The sequence below is a fragment of the Mastacembelus armatus genome, chromosome 14 (genome assembly GCF_900324485.2).
Source record: "Mastacembelus armatus chromosome 14, fMasArm1.2, whole genome shotgun sequence".
In the NCBI taxonomy this organism is placed as follows: domain Eukaryota; kingdom Metazoa; phylum Chordata; class Actinopteri; order Synbranchiformes; family Mastacembelidae; genus Mastacembelus; species Mastacembelus armatus.
The window spans coordinates 6,138,489-6,160,139 of record NC_046646.1 but is presented as its reverse complement, the minus strand read 5'-3'; the positions used below and the strand labels follow the sequence as shown (position 1 = coordinate 6,160,139).

Here is a 21,651-nt window from a genome sequence, read left to right as displayed (position 1 = left end):
GTGTTTGTCTGGATTAGAGTCACCCTCACCACAGTTCAATTATTGATGTTTTGAATTTGTATTTGTTGACTGGTTGATATCAGTGAGGCTACAGATAATTATTAGCAACATAAATTAGAGAAGTAAGATTAAAAGTGCACATCTCAGTTAAGATCACACCCCATGATCCATTAGACATACTGTATATTTAGTCTTGACAATTTTCAGCTATGCAATAAATTCCGCTAAAAGACTGACATTATTGTCCACACCACCGTCATAGTTATCTAGAGACTTGTATCATGCCATGCTGCAGATTGTTCTGTTATTGTGTTTGTATTTAATGTTTTGTGCCACATAATTTTAGGAAGTTCAAAGATAAGGTGTTTAATTCAAGATAACAAATGTTAGCAGTAGAACAAGAAAGTTCACTACACTATCACTACAATATGGCCTTTCTGTTATACAAAATACAGTTTGCAAGAACAACAATTTTATTAATAATGTTTCGTACATATGACATAAAACACATACACACAAGCTTTAGTTACTAGTCAAAACAATAAGATTTAGACCTTAGCATTTAATAATATAACATTAAAGAGTTATAAGTGTTTTGTCCTGTTGATTCCTAGTACATGACATTCCTACTCATCATTTGGTTAAAAATGGTAGATTGTTAGGATGTGTTTTTGCTTGTACATACAGACTAGTTGGCAGTACAGTAAGAAAGCAGTGGAGCATTATTCTGTATTTTATTGGATCAAGACCAGGTAGCACTAAATATTCAACATCTTCAGATATATATATATATAACAATACTGAACCAAAATACATTTCCATACACAAATACACATTACATAATTGCATGTGATTTATAAAACTATTCTTTGGATTCCCTTGTGAAACACTGGGATTAGAGGAAGATATTTCTGGCTAATATAGTAATAATAATAAAAGTTTTCTGTGCAGATGAATGTAAATCCTTCTCAGTAAACATATGGTGTGTAGAATCTCTTCAAGAATTTGCATCTTTGTTGCTCACAGATATGTTATCTCATGGTTATCTTCCTCCTGTTGAGACACAAATAAACCAAGGTGGTCCTCAATACATTTATAAATGTGCAAGCAGATTATATAGTATTTACAGCATAATCTTTTTTTTACCTGATTCTCAGTGAACTCTCTGGTTAGTGTCTCAGTCTGCTTAATCGCATTATAACTAGCCTTATCCATGACTAGTAATGAAAGACAGTGTCCTCCTTCCTTCACAAACATAATCACATCTTCCAGATATTTCTGCTCCACATTTTGTCCATTCACTTCTATCACCACATCTCCCTCAAGTAGTCCTGCACTCTGCCCAGAACGACCAAACACCACCTACAGGAGAATTCAAAAATCGTTCTAATATACATTAACATCTTTGTTTTGTGCCCCAGAACCAAGATAATGTGGACAAAGTGTAATGTAATATTTTATCACTGACCTGACTAATGAAGGTGCCAGGACTCTGTGGGACACAGCCCAGGTTAAACCCAAACCCCAAAGGTCCTTTTTGGAGATAACAGAGTCTAGGCTTGTACAAGCCATCCATTTCCTTTTGTGGTGACTGCTTTGCTATAGAGGCTGGTTCACTGCTCTCCTTTTCTTTCTCATTTGCAACATCCTCACAGAAGAGAAGCGGTGACAGACCCAGCTGAAGAGACAGAGTGAATACAGGACATAAACACTGATCCTTATCTGGATGTGAATTAACAATTAGTTCCACCTAATTTTTTATGCTTTGTCCGTTCTCTAGACTCTCATGATATAAATGCAGAAATCCTTTTTTAATAACTGGGATTGTTATGGTGAATGCTGTACTGCAATACACACTCACAAAAAGCACCCAGGTATAAACATGTGAAACAGTTTGGAAGTTGGTTAGTGATGCCCACCTGGGAGTAAAACTCTAGCCCCTGGGGAGTGATGGTGGTGAAGGAGACGTGCTGTCCACTCTGTTTTATTCTGGCCACAATTTCTTCATGCTCCAGTGACTCCACTGGGACTCCATTGACCTCCAGCAGCAGCTCTCCATCCTGCATACCTGCCCTCTCTGCTGGACTGCCTCTGTCCATCTCACACAGAACATGAGCTATTTTAAAAAATTCACTGAAATATATTCAAAATGCAAAACTCTGTAATGCTTCTGTTTAGGTTTTGCACTGTATCTTACACATGCGTCCTGACGGTGTTTTCTCCTGTCGAAGGAGAAAGCCATAGCCCTCAGACCCTGAGACCAGATGGAGTTTTCTGGCTCTGTAAGGCAAGTTATGTGGAACAGCCATGGCGGGTAGGACAGGCATCTTCTGCCGCATGTAGTTCTTCTCACTCTCACTGTCAATCACTAGGATGGTGATGTGATTGCCACATTTTTTCATCTACAGCAAAATATGACTCATTATTGCTAGACAAAGATTGATATAACATCCATTTCTGGTGTAATTTGGATGAAAACATTTTAAACAAAAACATTTTTTTTTTTTTTAGAAATCATGATTTTCTCATGTCAAAACCTTGAACAAAATTATTATAAAAACTGGCTGACTCCATACCATCCTGCTGAGTGCAGAGTGTGTGAGTTCAGACACTGTTGCCCCATTCATCCACACCAGGCGATCACCCCTACACACCCCTGCATTTTCAGCTGCGCCTCCTGCCAATAGGCTCACAGAGAAGCAACCTCTTTCTCCTGAAGAGCAGAAACACCACAGCACTTACTTCTGACTTCAACTTTTAAGGTTTGTTAGACATTTGATCTTGACTTCTTGTGATTATCTAAAGAAGTATTACCTTCAACAGGAGTGAAGTTGATGCCCAGACCTGAGACAGAATCCCTCGTGATGTGACAGAGTCTGGGTGGTTTGCAGCCCTCACCCTTATGTGCTCTGACCAGACCTTCGAGGTCTTGACCTTGGGATACTGCCTGCTCATATTCGTCCCCATCCAACACTAATAGACATAATTGATGCCCACTTAGCCTTATCTTCCTGGCTACCTTTTCATAAAAAAAGAAAAAACAGTGGATACTGTTAAAATGTCCATCAGAAGAGCTTCTGTTCTTTTAGTAATGTCATAAATTCTTACTTCAGCATGAGGAACATCAACAACATAGAAGTTGTTAACTTCCAACAGCCTGTCTCCATCCTGAAGGCCACTGCACCCTCCGACCCCTCCTAATACCACATTTCTGATTATGTGACCCTGGCGCCCCTGTTCTACTCGCAGATGAAAGCCATACGATTCCCCTTCATCTCGTTTAAGGACACACAAACGGGGCCTAGGTGTTGACACAGAGTCTGAACGGAAAGAAACAGAAAAGCATTGTTGTACAGAACATATTTTCCTCATTAAATTAGATGGTGTGTATGCAGGATACCTGCATCTTCTGTGATGACCATCACTGGGTTGTCTATTCCCTCTTTAGGATTAAATGTAAATTTCCTGCAAAATGATAGATAAGCCCCATTTAACTAGTTACAAACTGTTAACTTAAGTAACTTGGTAGATAAAGAGAAGTACATGTTCCTTCTGTTAAGGATCTTGTGCACATAAATTTAAACAAATAAATCACTATTAAATAATTAAACAGTTACACAGTTTATTGAATATTATTGTACAACTTCACCTGTTATTATTCAGACAATAATAACAGCATTTATCTGTGCAGAGGAGGCCTTATCTTGAGCCCAAAGTCTAAGTGATTATGCCTGCCACATTACAAAAGCCGAAATGCCAATGCAAGTCAAAAACAGTTTCTAAATTCTTGTCATGCTCTATGGAAACAACCGTCATTTAAATGCTAAATTCTCAGTTGTGTTCTATGATGTCCATGTTTTTTTCAAGTTTGAACTAACAGGAAAATGATGAGGGTATTTCAGATTTTGTAAACATGGGCAAAAAACAATTAGATAAAAAAGAAAACTTACTCAGTCAACCCTGTGATTTCCACCAAACCTTGAAGAACAAAACATATATGAAGAAAATGGCTTCATCAGCATTATTCTATACCTGCACATTTCTATATATTGACCATATTTACCATTATACACTGTACACTTTCCAACGTTCTTACATCCCACACCATATTTTGCAGAATAATCATAAATAATCATTAATTACCAACAACATCATGGTACATAATTTTAACTTACAGCTCTGTGAACATCTGTGTGCTTCTTTCTGAAGTGTGAGCCATCTACTTAATGCTAAGATTAGTGTTTGAGCCTTGGATCACATATCTGCTGACTGTAACTATCAGTGCAGGCATCATAAAACAGGGTTTGACTTTGTCTTTATAGCTGTAATTCTTTGGCCTGTCTAAAAGGGGAGGGAGTTAAAGAAGTTGCAAACATCTAATAATCAGCAGCAGAGATGCATAGCACCTGGCACAAATACGTACAAATACCTACAAACAGCATAAATGAACATTTCAAAGTCTACTTTGAGCTGCAAACCTTTAGTAGGATTATTTTTATCAGTTCAACTGAGATAGTGACTGATATTTTGTCAAAGAAAAGTGCAAAGAAAAATACTTTGATACACATTGCTTTTCCACACATGGTATTAGAGAATAACCTACTGTAATTAGTATATTAAGACAAACATCCCTCTTATATAAATGGCTGGCTCGGTAATAGCACAACTGATCCATTTATTTTCTGTAATTATGATCCAGTTGTTGTCCTGTGTGCCATTTATAATAGATGTGCCACAGGGATCCATTTTGGTTCCTACCCCTGTTGAACATTTACATAAAAAAGGTTGGCTCCTTTGAGTCTGAATAAAATGTACCTTTACGTACATGAGTCTGGAGCTAACTGGAGAGCCCCAGAGAAATTACAACTCTTTACTGTAGTGTAAGATGTAGCTATTAAGCTTATATTTGGACTTAATGAATGCACACTATTGCCCTGAGGGAAAGATGCTGCTATCAAATACCCATACTAGCTGTTTAATATTGAAAGGATCACGGAAGGCAAATATCTTAAGCATTTGGCTTGAATAGGATAGCAAAAATCTTGGTCAACTTTTTCTAAACTGCAACAGAAGCTTGGTTTATCTCCTGCTTCCCCTCTGAGCATTTTAGACTCTTGACAAATTCTTGAAGCTGCTATTAAGGCAGTTTCATTATACACGTGTCATATAACAAGGCCCCTCAGCTCGAGTCAGTACTCTGTCAGGTGATAGTTACAGCATATACCAGTGCAATCTAACACTATATGATAATCCTGGTTGTTGATTTGTGACTGAGAGCCATTATAACCACCAGTTATAATAATATGCACATTATATCTATAAAACCTTTTGTCAAATCCTTGCTGTTCTGGCACTTGCTACATTTATTGACTCTCCCTGTCCTTCCTTGTTTTTTTCACTCTAGCTGGCACGCTAAGCATCACTTTTCTCCAACAACATCTAACACATTTTTGTGGTCCATTCCTTTTTATATAAGATAAGATAAAAACTTTGCTATAAGATAAACACCTTTATAATAATATAACCATGTGAACCTGTGAGTGATCAACAACCCGCTCAGTAACTCTCTGCTCTCAGATGAGATCCATCTCTCCCATCATGTCTATGTGGCTAAGCAGACTCCTCTCCTGAATAGCTTATACAGCAGGCACTTGAGTGCTGTTAATGGGTCGCTGTTTGCTTTTCCCCACAATAAACTTTCTTTTTAATGTGCTAGAGCACAGTGGTTTTCCAGATGCGCACAAAGTCAAACCTCTGACTCTCAACAGGTTCTCCTGATGGTCAAAAATGTTAGTCATTTATTTAAAAGCTTTAGCACCATTCAACAAATTAATGTATGGAAGTGTTTTATGCCAGTTCTATATTTCTTTTTATGTATAAACATTGTCAACACTACATCTAAATTTGATCCTAAATACAGTATGATAAAACCAACACATCTTACAGACATAAGAAATACATATAACATTTAAAATATTTATCTATATATATATGGAAATATTATAAAATATACCAGTCAATAGGATTGCATAAATGAAATAGTTCATATAAAATAGCTGGAAAACAAAGACTAGGAAACTGCAGAAGGTTTGAAGCGAGTACCTGTACTTGATCTCATGTTGTGTCTCATTCCAATCAGGTCAGCAGTGAACCACACAGAGAGATTACTGAAAGTACTGTACGCCCCAACATTTATTCTGAGCGCAGAGTGACTCCTCCTCATTAAGAACATCAGGCTTAATGGTTAATCTGTGTGTGAAATTTTGAGTACACATATTTTGTAATTGTGTTGCATGGTATCATGTACAGCACAAAACAAATAAGATCATTGCCTACTGTTCTGTCTCAGTGACTTTCTGTGAATGTGTGCATAATGTATCTGTGCCTGTACTCCTGGGAATCGGATCCAATTGGTCAAGGCCAAAGCTTGGTGATAAGATACACAAACAGTCCAGCATTCACATAAACATTTCTTTGTGATTCAGATTATTTTGGACCAGAAAAGATGGTGCTTAGTATACCATCAACTTATTAAACACATCAGCATGAGTAAAACTTTTTTATTGGAAATACAAAAGAAAGAACAATGAAAAAGAAAGTCATTACAAATGTAACCATTATTAACAGCCATATCTAGGAAGGCTTCGTGCCGTTAAGTCAGCTTACACATTGGCCCACTTCCAGCATTTTTAGTGTTTATACCAAAGAATGAAGTTTACTGTAACACATTTGGTAAATAAGAAATAAAAATATATTTTTAAATCAAATAACATTATGTTTAATAAACATTCAACTTTGCTGTTAAGTGATGATAACACATGGTTCATTAAGAAGGCAGTTAAGGAGTTTTTGAAGGAAAAGCACATTTCAATTCTAGATCAACAGCAGCAAAGGCTATGACTTTTTTCTCCAGGTTTGCATCGCAATTGGGTCCATTCCCATATGGACAGGAGGAATATTTACACTAATTCTAAATCTACATGAATTTGTGAACACTGCATTAAGACTTAGCTAAACTAAATTATCAACCTGTTATTTAAACGTCCCCATAACTTTTTGATTATGGTGATACTGAACATGTAAATATATACAACTCAAACCTTTAATGTTAAAATAACGACCTGTTCCACTAGATGGCAGAAAAAAACTAAGAAAAAAATGTCAGCACTGATAACACTTAGACCATTTTTTTAAAATGATCTAAGAAAGAAAGAAATTTGGAACCACCGGGCCTAGGCTTTGGACAGGGAGGACTCCAAGAACACAGCAGTCACCTAACAGAGTTTCAGAAGTAGATATGAAATAACCTGATGATACTAAATTGAGCAGAACTCCAAGCTTTTTATTTGGTGAAAGCCAGGCACTGCTCATCACCTACTTATCAACTGGATAACCTGGATGACCATCATTTCACAACCTTTATTAAAATGCTTCACCATATGGTGGGGGCTTCTTAGCAGCAGGGACAGAGAGATTGGTCAGCAATGAGAAAGATGAATGCAGACAAATAGTGAGATGTGAGTGCACAGGATCTGGGACTGGGGTGACGGTTCACCTTTTAGCATGACAATAACCTGAAGCATACAGCTGAGTCAACACTGGAGTGGCTTCAGCACGAGTCTCTGACTGTCACTGAGTGTCAAAACAAAGCCCAGACCTAAACCCCACAGAACATCTTTGGAGAAACCAGAAACATTTTAAGGCCAAAACATGTCACTTCAGGTTTGAGAGGGTATCTGCAGCTGGGTTTGAGATGAGAATTTTCAGTTTTGATTTTTAATAAGAAAAAGCATAAATATACACGTCACTTTGTCATTGTTGGTGTTTTCAGTGTATCTATCCAGTGTATCCAAATGTGTAGTGCAATAAAGTGAGGACATCTCAAAACATTTCTGAAAGTGCTGCATGAAACAATTATCTCTGCTGTTTTAAGAGAGCAAAGGCCCACATACAGTCAATAAGTAACTTCACCTCAACTGGTGTTCAAAGGTTAGGCTAAAATGTATCGCATGCTGCTGAACAGTGCAGTATTTGTTATAATGAAACACAAATATGGTGACTCAAGATCATTTGTTGAAGCATGATTTTACACCTTGCATTTCATGTATTATGAGTGTGTTAAATTTTAACTTAACAAAAAGACATGTTGTAAAGTTGACTTCAGTTGTGACAATACCATCGTCAAAGAGAGACTGAGCTGAATGTCCAAATGGTTATGTGTGTCCCATCTGTATTCCTTTAATCTCTACCTTCTCAAGGTGGAGCACAGAGAGTCAAAGGGAATGACCGAAAGAGAGAGGGCCCAGTTGAGCTTCTATGGGACTTTTCAATTCTAGTTCCGGATCCAGGTCTTAGTCACTCTCAGTCATCCTTGATGATCCTCCCAGACACAGGAAGATACAGAGCTCCCATCTGTGCCTAAATCCTTGCCAAAGCACTGGAGTGTACTAGAGGTCAGAATCTGTAAAGGACACAGTTACCTTTTGTAAGCTTGATCCAGTTTGCTACAATGATCTCAAGTCCAAGTATAACTGCTCTTCTATGCATCTTACTTGTCTCTTCACTAGGCTGTGAACAAGAGATAGGAACATCATATTGGAGCCTATATGGACAGACATGGGTGAAGGCTGTGGCGCTGCCAGCGCTACCCTTCATTTGGCATGGAGCCTGGGGCTAATTTCAGACTCGTGAGCCTGTGTGACATCCTCACAGAGAATCCGAAGGCTGCTCTTTTACCATGATACACATGGCTTCTCTGTGAGTGTTTGTGTCTTGTGTTTCCTCTTTCTCTGAATCCATGGCAACAGCACCATGAATGGTCCATTGAGGACTGCCTCCACTACACTCTCTGCCTCTGAAACTATCAGTAAACCAATTGCATAGTTGGTTTCAGCAAACCTCAAACAGGTTTATGCACCTGTGTGAGGTAGCTGTGCTATTTTATTAGACTTTAATTAGAAGATTAAACTCATGAATTTTAAAATAGTATGTACCATTTGCTCCATGCTATCCTCTAATTTCAAGAAGAAATTCATAAATATATTCTTTGAAAAAAAAAGAAAAGAATTGTTGTTGCTACTTGTGATAAGAAACAAAGCTATAGTATTTTCATGTGTGTGTACAGTTTAACAGACACTGTAAAAACACTGGTAGTGACTTTCAAATGAAACATGTAACACTCATGATCATAACTTGGTCAACATGTTTATGATGCACAAATTCTTTCTTGTCAATTGTAATTCACTACCCCCATCCCTTCTCCTTAACATCTGTTTGGAAACTCTTTCAGTTTAGGTTGTTTTTATTAAGTAGTTTTGGCAAGAGGATGCTCTTGGATGGCTCATAGTCCAGATGTTTTTGGATGGTGAATGTCAGGACTCAGGTTTTCTTGGAAGCATGTTCTTGTGAAAGAAAATAACAAATGTAACAACAAAGTAGCAGGTTATTTCAACATAGTTTCTAGTCCAAGTTAATAACATTATTTCTATGTTTTTGATATCAACTTCATTTTACAACCTCTATTAAATATATTTATATCTTATTCAGTATTTGTAGAATATGGTGTTCTCCCAGAAATAGGTTTGCGGATCTTACTGCATTCCCCAGGCATCATGATATGTGATTGACAAATACCACATACTAATTTTCCTGTGACCACACTTTTCTTTCTAATTGCTGGCTCAACAGAATAAGATCTCTGCTAAGAGGATAGTTCATTGAGGAACAGCTTTCCCAACATTTAGTTTTACATTGAGCAATAAGCGTACATCCTCTGCCAACAGAAATTGTGGATGTAAAAAAGGGAACTAACACTCCACCCAACAGATATTGCATGTTGCTGACTAAAACATACAAATCCTGCGTAGAGATTTTGCTGAATATGTCATTATTTAAATGCTATAATTTTCATGTCTCAAATTGTCCTAAGAAAATCAGAATCAGAATTGGATTTCTTGATAAGTATATTGGGCACACAAGGAGTTTAACTCCAGTACAGTGGCTGTCAGTGTGCATCTCACAACAGTTTACACAATATGTACATAAATTGAGAAGATTAATTAAATACGATACATAATTCATGCCTTTGGGTAAAAAAAAAACAGACTATGAAGGATTCACCTCTCAAAAATATTTATGTCATCATATTTTGCTTTAATTTAATCTTTGAATGGTGTAAGACAACTGGATATGCAATGGAACACAGAAACACGCATATAGTCTACTGCATCCACACATTTATGTATGTTCAAAATATCTGGCACTGACATTTTGACAGGTGAAAGTTCATCCCTTTAAAATAGTGTACAGTGTTTGGCAAAAAGCAAACAGGACTTAAATATATGAGGACAAATATCCTCGTGTGATGCGAGTGTAAAATCCGATGTGAGCAAGCTGAATGCTTTCTGATCTGAGTACAAGGAAAAGTTGAATTACTGGCTTGAGGTCAGAGTGATCTGATTGGCTGAGAGCAGCAAGCGTACTATGCGTAGGAATGACGTTGTTTTACAAAGACGAATGATGTGGCAAAATCAAGGGACAAATAGCAAGAAGTAGTCCCACCGTTGTATTTGTTTTAAAATACTTTTATGTCGAAGTCTAGGGTCGTACCTTGGTATTTTAAATGCAATGTTAAATACTGTGAATTTATCGAAGAAACAGTAATTACATACTACACAATGTACTTCTAAAAAAGTGATTCCATATCCATCCGCTTCCTTGAGTGCAGTTTCATTTCCGGGATGTTTTCTCTGCTGACCAACCTCCACCGCCATTGCAGGTCCAGGGAGTCGGTGTAGTGGCAGTCAGTCGTTAGCCGAGGGAAGTCCGCAAGTAAACAGCTAAGAAACGAATAAAAAGTACCGCCATTCCGGCAGCACGTTTTAAAGAAGGTTTACCATTTGGGCTTTAGATTAGAGGCTCCCTGGCTGTCCGGCTAGGATCTGAGAGAAGCAGCAGTAGTTTGTTAGCATTAAAGAAGCCGGGGGAGAGTGAACCGCCATGGCTCAGATCCTGCCTATTCGCTTTCAGGAGCACCTGCAGGTATGTGGATGAATGAATTGTTAACTTGTTAGGTAAAGTTTGTCTATCAGTCTCACTTACTGAGATATCCCCGGTGGCCCCGGTGACTTTTCTGACACAGGTTAAGGATTGCTAAAGACCTAGGTTGGCTTTTGCGAGCGACCAGTTATGCTAACTAGCTCGGCAGGGTGGATGACGTTTGTCTCAGCTAGCGTTTAGCCTTGTTGCTAACACTTTGATCAGCCACCCTTGTTCCTGATAGAAATGACGAAGGCCTGAAACACGCAAACATCGGGTACACACACATTAAGTCGAAATAAGAAACCCAGTGTTATCATATGTTTTTTCATAAGTTATACCGACTGTGAGCAGGTTTTCGGTAAGGTGTTAGCTTTCTCGGCGGTAGCTACGTGCTGCTACGGTACAAATGGTCACAGTCTCTTTTACGATACGCTGGGCAACTTTATATTTCGTTAGCTGCCTTATTATCTGTGTGGATATGACTTATGCACACCGCCTGAAATAACAGTAACCAGACAGCGGAAGAACAAATGAAAACATTTTCACTTTTACTGTTGCGAGATTTGGCGTTGACGCGTGCTACGGTCGGGATGGTTTTGTTACTGTAAAAGTGATTATATGTGACCTGGGCATGTGGTGTATTTGATGGTCAGATAGCTATGATCTGTCCATTCTGAATAACTTCGCCAAAGTTAGTTCGGGGTTAAGCCGTCTGTTTCTGTTTGTGTCTGTGGGGAAAGCTTTCCCCTTCGTGTGGCAGCAATAAAGGGGGTATTTTTGTAACACTGGTCAAACAGGTGTATTGAGTGATTGTGCAGCTCTATGTAGTATCTGATTTAAATGGTCATCCCTTTACTATAAGTCCAATAAAACTGGAAATTGGACAGGCTGAGAAGCAGAAACTGGTCACCCTATTGATTTAGGTGTAGATTGCTGGCTTTTATGGTATAATGAATGAATCATGGTGACCTTTTGTGTTTCAGTCAGGCTGATCTGTGTAGCTCTTAACATCAATAAAATCTGTTGTTTATTCAGTATTTGTTTCCAAACCTGGGCTGAACATAAAGAGCTTTGTGTCTCACAGCCTGATAAGTGTTGGGATACAGGTCCCTGAAGAAAGGTCAGAGGTCACTACTGTTGGAGATCACTGCAAGGTGGATGTTTAAACCCTGGTCTCTTGCTTTTACAGAAAGTGTTGTTGTAATTATTGTCCTTCATACAGCTGTTTTTAGAATAAGGTGCAGTATAGTACTGTTCTTGGATGCTGAATTCAGATTTTTTTAATTTGCATTTGATGACATTAAAACAAAAAACACAAGTGCAGCTCAGTGCTCAATTAGATGAGTTGAATAATATGTAGGGCTATTACAAGAGATTGTATGGAGGCTGAGCTTCACAAAACTGTGCAAAGATCTTTTGTGCATACAGTTACAATAAAGTTATTATGGAATAATTTTTGACTCTTTTTAAGCTCTCCTAACTGCGGGAGTTGAAATGAAAAGAGAGCAATAGAGAAGTGGTGAATATGTGCTCTGCATTACAATTAAACTATCCATCTATCTATGCATTTATTAGCAATACCCACTTATTGTTAAGGGGGTAAGAGAAGGCTACTGTTGGAGTCTATGCCAGCTGACAAAAGGTAGGGTACACCCTGGACAGGTAGACAATTAAACAAATGTTTTATCATCTGACAGGAGAAGGGCTTGCACAATCATGCCCTGACACCAGTTCTTTGCATGAAACGCTGCTGGGAGATTTTGAATTTTGATTCCTTCGACACTGAAGGAACATTATATCACTTGAGCAGATCACACAGAACAATAGAAATGTATGTCATCTAAACCTACATCAGGACAAACTGTGACACTTACATCGGTAATGCGGAGTATGTTTGTTTTTATGTCTTGGCTTATCTCTAATTTCTGCTTTCTCCTAACAAATTGGTTAATCTTACTGGTTAAAGGTTTGTTAGGTGCTGTACAATGTTATGTCTCTTCACAAGCACACCTCAAAAGGAGGAGAAAGTTCTGCCAACTTATTGGTACAGTAAGTCAATGAGCCTGGAGAGTCTATGCTGGCATTTGCCCTTGGCTTTTGCTGTGGTGTTGTCCTGATTTGTCACACAACTATTACTAGTTGTTTATGTTTTCTTTTTATCTTTTCTTTTTTCACTGAGCCAATTGGCCACTGTAGGTTCAACCAGTCTGATCACTCAAATTTTAATAACTTGTAAACACAAGTTTGCAAAAAAGATATAAATCTGTGCCACTGTTCTCAATTTTCTCTGTATATAAAAGCTCAAATATTATCAATTTCTCACGTGAAAACAGTATAGCTATAACTATATTTTTATACCCATCTTTTAACAAAAAGTTTTACTTTTAGGAAAACCTTATAGTTTCCAGATGTCACATCTAAATTAGACCTTTTACAAGTCTTTGGGTACATGGGATTGAACATAAAACATGCACAAATCTGGTAAAATTAAGATAATGCTAATTGATAATGTTCTTATTTTCACAGTTTTCCCAAGTTAACCCTCCACAGATGGTTCTCCACTTTGGTGTTTTCTGCAGGATTTAGATTTTTCTGGTCCTACTGTAGACAGTAAATTCACAGAGCCTCTCTCTCTGCCTCTCTCTCAAGTTCTCATCCTGTTAACTTGCATAGCTTGCATTTTTATATATCATCCATTTATACAGTGTAGTGCAGTCTTGAGTTAAAGAACCTGAATTAGTGAAGTGTCAAGTAAAATGCATGTATCGTAGCACCTCCCACCTTTTTCATACTACATAGTCCTTGAAGTAGGAAGGAGTATTATTAGGATTTTATTGATACTGCTATCTGTCACTGGACAGGTATATGCAGGGAAAGCAGTTTAACAACAGGCAAACTGAAAATATCCATCAGTGAATGAATGAACAAATTATATTTAAATAGCAATAGTGGCACCTTCTGCCCAGGATCTTACTGGAGCTGCCTGGGAAGAGATGGGAGGAAAAATCCTGTTGTAATAACATTCTGTTGATAAATGCTTACCTTGCAAATAGTAATTAGCAATAATATGAGTCTGGCAAGCCACATTTTTTCTAGTGCCAGGTACACAGATACCCATTTATGCAGGGAAACATAAATCAACAAGCCTATCAGATACCGTGTTAATTCAGCATACTGTTTCAGATACAGTGCCATAATTACATACTGAAATACTGTAAACCTACTTTCTCTAGATACACATCTGTTTTGTAAGTATACACAGTAATTTGTTATGTTTACAAAATATGCCATTTGTTAACTCTGTTGGCATAAGCCTTTACAAAACAACCACCCAAAAACCTTTTTGTTAAATGTTTAATATGTGGTTGACAGATAAAAATGTTGTTTGCAGCCATGTTCATTCAAATGAATGGAATGGAATGAAAATGAATAGATGCTTGTGGTCTGAAAAAAGGATTGAATACCCTACATAGATAGGATTTAAATGCTGTTAGACTAAATGCATGTAGCTCTGATTTATTTTCATGGGTGTTAGTAAATGTAATCTCTTCATGGCACATACCCTTCCATCTCTGTTGTTTACCTGCGGGAAGGGCATCAGTTTATTGTGCTAAGCTCTTTAAATATCACCTTTCAAGTTTTCATGTTGCACTTTGAACTGTACTAGTAACTGACCAGCTGATATCCCATGACAGACGTGTGAGGATATAGATTTGCTGAACACTTGACATTCTGCAGCATTGTCTAACTGTACAGTAAAGCATTCATTTGGGAGAAAAAAGAATCTGCAATCCCAAAACCACCTCAGCAGAGCTGGCTTGTGGTTGAGGTGGAAGAGCTTTGGAAATTAATGCATTCCTTCCTTTTTCTCTCTGCTTTTCTTTATCAGCAATGGCCTGTCTCGCTCCTCACCTCTGTGCTGGTCACATGTCACCCATAGGTTGTCACATGGTAGTGGAGGGGGCAGTACTGGACAGGCTGTTGTTTCAGTCCTAGTAGACAATGGATCCCTGGTTTCCTGTTGTGGAGCACTGCAACGAAGTGCTGCAAGCCTCAGCACATTACATAGCACATCCTTCCCTGCCCTGCCTTGAACTTCGCATATGTGGGACACACACAGGACTTTTTTTGCTGAGCAAGATGCTGCTTTCCTTTTGAAGGAAGAGCATACAGGTTAAATCACCAGATGGGACTCCCTCATGCTCATTGGGAATAGTCTGGATTTTCTGGCTAATTCCTTACCGCAGAGATTCTGTAGCAGTCATCAACTCAGTTTTATGGCTTTTAATGGGAATTGTGTCAGATGGCAAAGCCTCCTCATGTAGGGGCCCAGTATTTTCTGAGCTGGATCACTGTCTGAGCTTCAGCCCATATGAGCAAGAAACCTCATCACTGGGGCTACATTATCTATCAGTTATTTGTATTGAGCAGCAGATAAACCTAAAAATAATCTTCGTAGATTTGGATGCATGATATGTTGCACCTATTGCTGCACTAAGTATTATAGTCATAGGTAGTGTGAGATGTTCTTGGCATTGAGCTGCTGTCTTTTTTTTCTTCCTTCACATTGCACTTGCTCACAGTTACACCTTGACTCAAACTGTTAATTGCAGTGTGTCCAGCCTCATAGTCCAATCTATGACATATTGGTCACTGTCCTTTCTCTGGTGGCATTGAAGAAAGTAGTGGTTATTGTGACTACTGCTACATTTGACAGAACAGCTGATCAGAAACCTCATGGATGTTTTGTATTTCTTGCTGATTGCTCTGATAATGTGTTGTGCAAAACTGTCTTTAGCAGGAATTTTGGCAAGTTAACTCATACCAATAACTGGTAATAGATCATTCATATAACTGCAGTAGATCATCAATAAAACATTGAGTGAGTTATCAATAGATTCAATTTCCTGTCTGTCTTGATTAGATTTCAGGGCAGTCTCTTAGATTACTGTCTTGACATTAACCTAGGAGGTTTCAGTAGGGCTTAGGCATAGCATCACAAGTTTGCTCGTGGTTTCTGGTGCAGTAATACTGCCCTGCAGAGATACTAATCTGGGACATGTCCTAGACACAGTTCTGGAAGTTAATGGAGTTAATGGTTTGTCAAGGGACTAATCATAGTAATAATATAATCTTGAGTCACTGTGCCTCTTTGCAACTGGTTAGCAGATCTAGGGTCACATTATTAGCTTTTAGGTACTTATGTTAATGTTATGCTTCCTCTTGACTTTCCTTTCTGTTACTAAGATTTATTTTGCATACTTTATCCTTCAAAAGCGGTCTGCCTTTTTCTCATGTTGCTAATCTTCTGAACATGCGGACCATATTGCTTGATTGTCCTGCTTTCAGGTTTTACTAGTGTCTACACATCAAAGCGTGTGCTAACAGGCCAAGAGTAGCACCACAGGGCAGACCAGACTCAATGACTAAATGATTTTCCACATTGGTTGTAGCTCCACTGGTTTGACCTGCTTTAACCCAAATTCCTGGTTGTTTATGTCACAGCAGCGTTAGCCCACAGCAGTATTTTTACTCTAACGTTTCCATAACAAACCAGTTTGATAGACCAAACTGTGGTGTGATGCATTTTCCGGCAGGCCAACATCTGTCTGTATTTGTTGCCCTTTATTCCAGGATACAGAGGTAATAGTTTCATTGTAATGAGACTGTGATGCCCTTTCCTGTTTTACAAACATTTTTCATTGTGAATGAAAGGGCTTCCTGATGATCCCAGAATAGATGACAGAAGACAGGGAGAGCATGTAAATCTGTCTAGCAAACTATTGTGTAACAACAGAGGGATAACCTTTCTTGTCTGCTTAATATTTAGTCATGCCTTAGTCTGGTTTCCACAGATTAAACGTGATTTAAAGAAAGCCAAACAATTTATTTGCCCAGTGTTCAATCTGCAAGAACCGCTGCATGGGAGTTCCTGTTGCTATTAGAGGCCTGGTTTGAATTTTAGTATGTCCGTTTTACTAAAGATATTTATGGTAGCTTTGGTAGCGCTGCAAAAAACTTGTAAACTGCTGCTAGTTATTACTAGAAGCAAATACATTCAGGGTCTAAATTATGTTCCGTCTGCAGGCCATTTTCCTTTGTCTGAAGTTTGAATCAATGTTGCCTTAGTAAACAAGGCTTCCACACTGGACAATGGCAGCGATAAGAGGCATGAAGGCTGCAGTAGCATTATTGTATGATGTCACCCTCTATGTAATAACAAATATCATTGTGGTGATAGCTTGGTTCAGATTGGTTTCATTTCCTACCCCCATAGCTGGTAGCAGCACTTGTTCTGTACGACCACTTATCTCAGTGTCATTGAGAGGGAACCAGGTTTCATACTGGTGAAAGAATGTGGGTGGAGCAGCTCTGGTGGAGGGTGTGTCCTGTCATTGATAAAAGGTGTTCCCATTTCGTTGAGCAGTTCCTGGAACTGTGGTTTGTGTTTGCTGATTAGGACTCAACTACAGCAAATGGTTGACAGTGGAGCTGCATTTTATCTTTAGCAAGCTTTGAAAGGCGCACACCGCCACTGAAAAGGCCTCAGTTGTGGCTTTCAAGCCCAGCAGGGTTTGGCAAAGATCAATTTTTACTGCTGACATTTAAAAAGTTAAAGTCTTCTAACCATAGCCTAGGTTGGTTAAGCAGAATCATCCTTATAATACTTGCTGTAATTACACAGACACTACTGATGCAAATGGAATTACTAATTTTTCATCATGATCAGTTATTGATTACCATGAGTAAGTGCACTTCTGACATTTACACACAGCAGCCTACAACAAAAATTCATGCTGAAATACCATTTTAATAAGTAGAGGTGAGAACTGATCCATTTAAATATTTGCCTCAGAAATTTGTATTGTACTTACTGATTATATTACTGATATTAAACTTACTGTACTTTTTCTTTAATTGTTTTTTTTTTTTTAATATAGTCAAGATTTGATGATGTCTCACTGATGAATATGACATTTTAGGAAACCAGTAGATCACTTCAGGTCTGAGATTACTGGAAATTATAATATGTATGATCACAAATGTTTTGTCTGCCCAGCAATAGTCTCAGTGCTACTCCAAACAGCTGTAGGTACTTACCGTCTACTATAATCATAGAACTGTGGTATGTTACTTATTGGTTGCGAAAGATGAGGAAGTTGCAACTGCACAGCGTGGCCTATGGGACATGTTCTGGTAGTTTCATTTCCTTCAGGCATACTTCACAATAGTATGACCATTTTCAGTAGGTTAGTTGGAGGCCACTGGAGTTGTGTGTGTGCGCATAGTGTCATTTGTCATGTACCAGTGTTAGTATTATTAACATTTAATTTGCAGTAGAAATATTGGTATATTAGTATAGTAGAATTATAGTCCTTATGAATGGGATGTATTTTAACCAGGGTCTTGACAGCCCTGACCTGAACTGTTCTGGTTGCTCTGAGCAGCAATGCTTTGTCAGAGTTTGGTGTAAGGCAGGCAACATGCTCTGTTTCCAGCCTTACACTGCTTCAAAACAGTCCACCTATACCCTCAGCGTCAGATTTGTTATAGCACAGGATAAACTTCTTTATATCCTGACCTGTATCATATTGTTCTGCTGTGACACCTGTAAGGCAGGAACACTGGTGGACTGAGCAAAAACATGACAACTAATAGATAAAGCTAATAACATTGATTATTTTGCAAAACCAATAGTCAAGTCGGTCAAGGTCTGGATATATTAGAGGGTAATTTAAACACCTGGTTCTCATTGTCATTATGTTGGATACAAAGCAAAACTACAAGCTGGAGAATCATAAATGAGCAAGGGCAGTTAAGATTATCCCATCTGTCCTGAAGAGAGAGAAAGGCCAGTGTGGATGCAGTGGCAAGAAATTTTAATAATGGTTAAATTAGGTAGTATATCACATGCAAGTGACTTGTTAAGACAGCTGCTATAGGAATGCATGGTATTGACAGACTGCATCTGAACCAAGTTATAAGAAGTCAGACTGCAGTAAGTCTACAGTGTTGTGTAATAGAACGGTAGTTTCCTCTTTGGCCAGTGCTTTAAGATCTTGGAGCTGGATAAGCTCTCCGCCCAGCCCAGCTTTGCTGTGACAAGCTGTGTGTCCAGAGAGCTACTGCTCAGTGTCTGGTATTATAACCTCACTTGCTGTCTGTTGTAGTGCAGAGTCGGAGGCTTCCTGTTGTTTGGGCAGTACCAGGCATTTTAAGTAATTTGAAGTGAATGTCATTATTGCAGTGCACGATTTTAACCATATAACACTTTCTGATTCTCAAGGAAACATTTAATCATTGTTAATCACTGTTGTCTGACAGTACATTTATTTCAACAGTTTTTCGTTTTGTCCTATGGTTGCACTACCTCTGGTGGCACAAAAAGTTTAAACTCTATAGATTTTCTTAACGAATTATGTCTTGATTTAAACTTTAATCTTTTACAGTTTATTCAACCAAAATGCCGTCTGTTTCCCTTTTCTTTAAGCTCCAAAACCTTGGGATCAATCCAGCCAACATAGGCTTCAGCACCCTGACCATGGAGTCGGACAAGTTCATCTGTGTCCGGGAGAAAGTAGGGGAGCAGACTCAGGTGGTGATCATTGACATGGCAGACCCCAGTACACCTATTCGCAGGCCTATCTCAGCCGATAGCGCCATAATGAATCCAGCCAGCAAGGTCATTGCACTTAAAGGTATGATGGTGTGTTGGCATCATAGAGGCCACATTTCTCTCTGAGCAGATGTTAGCAGAGAAAGACACAATATTTCGTGTGTTATATTTTAATTGGTCCTGATTGAGGAACCTGTAGCATTTGATTCTGACATATTTGTTCAGTGTAATGTTATCCATTTAATAATTGTGTATTTAAAAATTATTTATTGTCATTTCTCTTCATATACATCCAGCTATGTTAGGTTTTTTCTATAAAGTAATTTTTTTGGCCAAACATTTGTCCTGTAAATATTCAAAATAGCATATTTTTATTCTTTATGTCCAGCATTCATGATTGCTTTGACTTTTTTTTGTTTTTGTCTTTTGTCTTTTTTTTGTTTTTGTTTTGTTTTACTTTACTGCTTTCTTATGTGTTTGCAGACGGTGAGTTGAAATTTAACTACTTAACTGTGGAAGTAAAATCCTGTTTTCAAGACAAAATTTATGAATAAGTTTTGACACTTGAAATTATTCCATATAGTATAACTGTTTTTAGTAAACTAATGAAGCATACTCACTATATGGGTTAAATCAGACTTGAAATTTCTATCAGTGTGTTACTGAAGTTATTGTACCATACTGTTAAACCTTGTAAGTTCAAGGCTTAGCTTTATGTTGTTAAAAATTTTTTAACCAATTTACAGATGATTCTTTGAAAGTTTTTCCTCGTCTGGGCCAGTGAAAATATTTCTTTGTAAACAGGATTTAGCTTTCACAGAGTTATAGCTTGCTGGCATTCCATCATTTTTATTATATGTACAAGTGATTTCAAACCCATTTACTTGTGGTAATGCTTTGGGTAAAATGATTTCATTTTAATTCACATTTCTTCTCAATATCTTATATTTTAAAATCCATTTCTTCTTTTGTCTGTGTGAAATTACCCAAACCTGTTGTCCTTCTTTCCCAGCTGTGTTACACTATGGACAAAATATTAGTTGTTGTTGCTGCTACTACTAGAGTTCTTACATGTATCTGATAACAGTACTGATTTGATTTCACATTTCTGCTGTTATTGCTCTGTTAGATACTTTACATGTAGTCCCAGATGAGAAATGATAGGGTACAAGAAACGTCTTTGAATAGTGACCTATAAAGCTCATTTGTCACAGTGTGCTGAGTGCAGAGCAGGTTTAGTTTTTGCCATAAAGAGTTAGGGAGCACTTGCTTTTTAGCAGATTTAAGAGCCTTGGTTGTCAATTTGTCTGTGTTTAGTTCTTAGACCACATGGCTTAGCCCAGTCAGTTTTTCTTGAATTATGTAAACCAGTAGGCATTGGTTAGACTTAGTGTTTGGCATTGAGGAATGAAGCAAGAGTAACTGGTAAAAAGCAGTTTTGTTGTACAATGGGTGTTTGTATAGATCTGGCTTTTCTCTTCTTAAAATTAGTCAAACAGCCGTTTCGACTATTTCCTGTCTGCTGAGGACATGGTATAATTTGCAGTTCTGTGCTGAACTGCAGAGTTCTAGCTCATTGCTGACGCATGAGGCATACAGACTTGAGCAATAGTGAGCATCAGTGTAGCTGTATTGCTGCCTGGTTTCATGTTACATAGCAAACCCATAGGACTGTTTTCAGCCTTTACCTATTAATAATGGAAAATGTACACATTTTTTTAAAATCACAATTATTGTCTTCATGCTACAAAAAAAGAAGACAGATCACCACAGTTCTTCTGATTTAGACAGCTCAGACAATTCTTCCTAGTAAAAACAATAGTACATAATGGATATTCCTCATAATTTACCACAAGCATAAACTGTGTGAAGATGGTAGATTTTACAAGTACCTAAACAGTGATGGGTAGCTTAACAGAACGGTTTACAGAGAATCCACACTAGCTCAAGTGCTACTACCTGTCAGGTTGAGTGTAGACCCTTCTTTCCTTTTT

The 21,651-nt window shown here is 38.0% G+C and overlaps 2 protein-coding genes across 3 annotated transcripts in view; one reads left to right on the top strand and one right to left on the bottom strand.

The window, feature by feature from the left end:
• Window positions 1-901: 901 nt before the first annotated feature.
• On the bottom strand, window positions 902-12,880 carry nherf4b (NHERF family PDZ scaffold protein 4b). The gene is made up of 10 exons (XM_026328930.1): window positions 12,843-12,880; window positions 3,401-3,465; window positions 3,109-3,320; window positions 2,815-3,007; window positions 2,577-2,713; window positions 2,198-2,402; window positions 1,920-2,116; window positions 1,469-1,678; window positions 1,147-1,362; window positions 902-1,053 (listed from the first exon to the last, which is right to left on the bottom strand). Exons 1-10 carry the CDS (start codon window positions 12,878-12,880, stop codon window positions 1,021-1,023), a joined length of 1,506 nt encoding a protein of 501 aa, XP_026184715.1. The 3' UTR covers window positions 902-1,020.
• The window catches only part of cltca (clathrin, heavy chain a (Hc)), a 28,872-nt gene continuing 17,959 nt past the window's right edge, over window positions 10,739-21,651 (top strand). Inside the window, exons 1-3 of one of the 2 annotated variants that reach the window (XM_026328928.1) lie at window positions 10,739-11,040; window positions 19,532-19,739; window positions 20,141-20,143. In XM_026328928.1, coding sequence (XP_026184713.1) covers window positions 10,999-11,040; window positions 19,532-19,739; window positions 20,141-20,143 — 253 coding nt within the window. In that variant the 5' untranslated portion in view covers window positions 10,739-10,998. The remainder of the gene's footprint in view (window positions 11,041-19,531; window positions 19,740-20,140; window positions 20,144-21,651) is intronic. The other variant, XM_026328929.1, reaches the window with a different exon arrangement.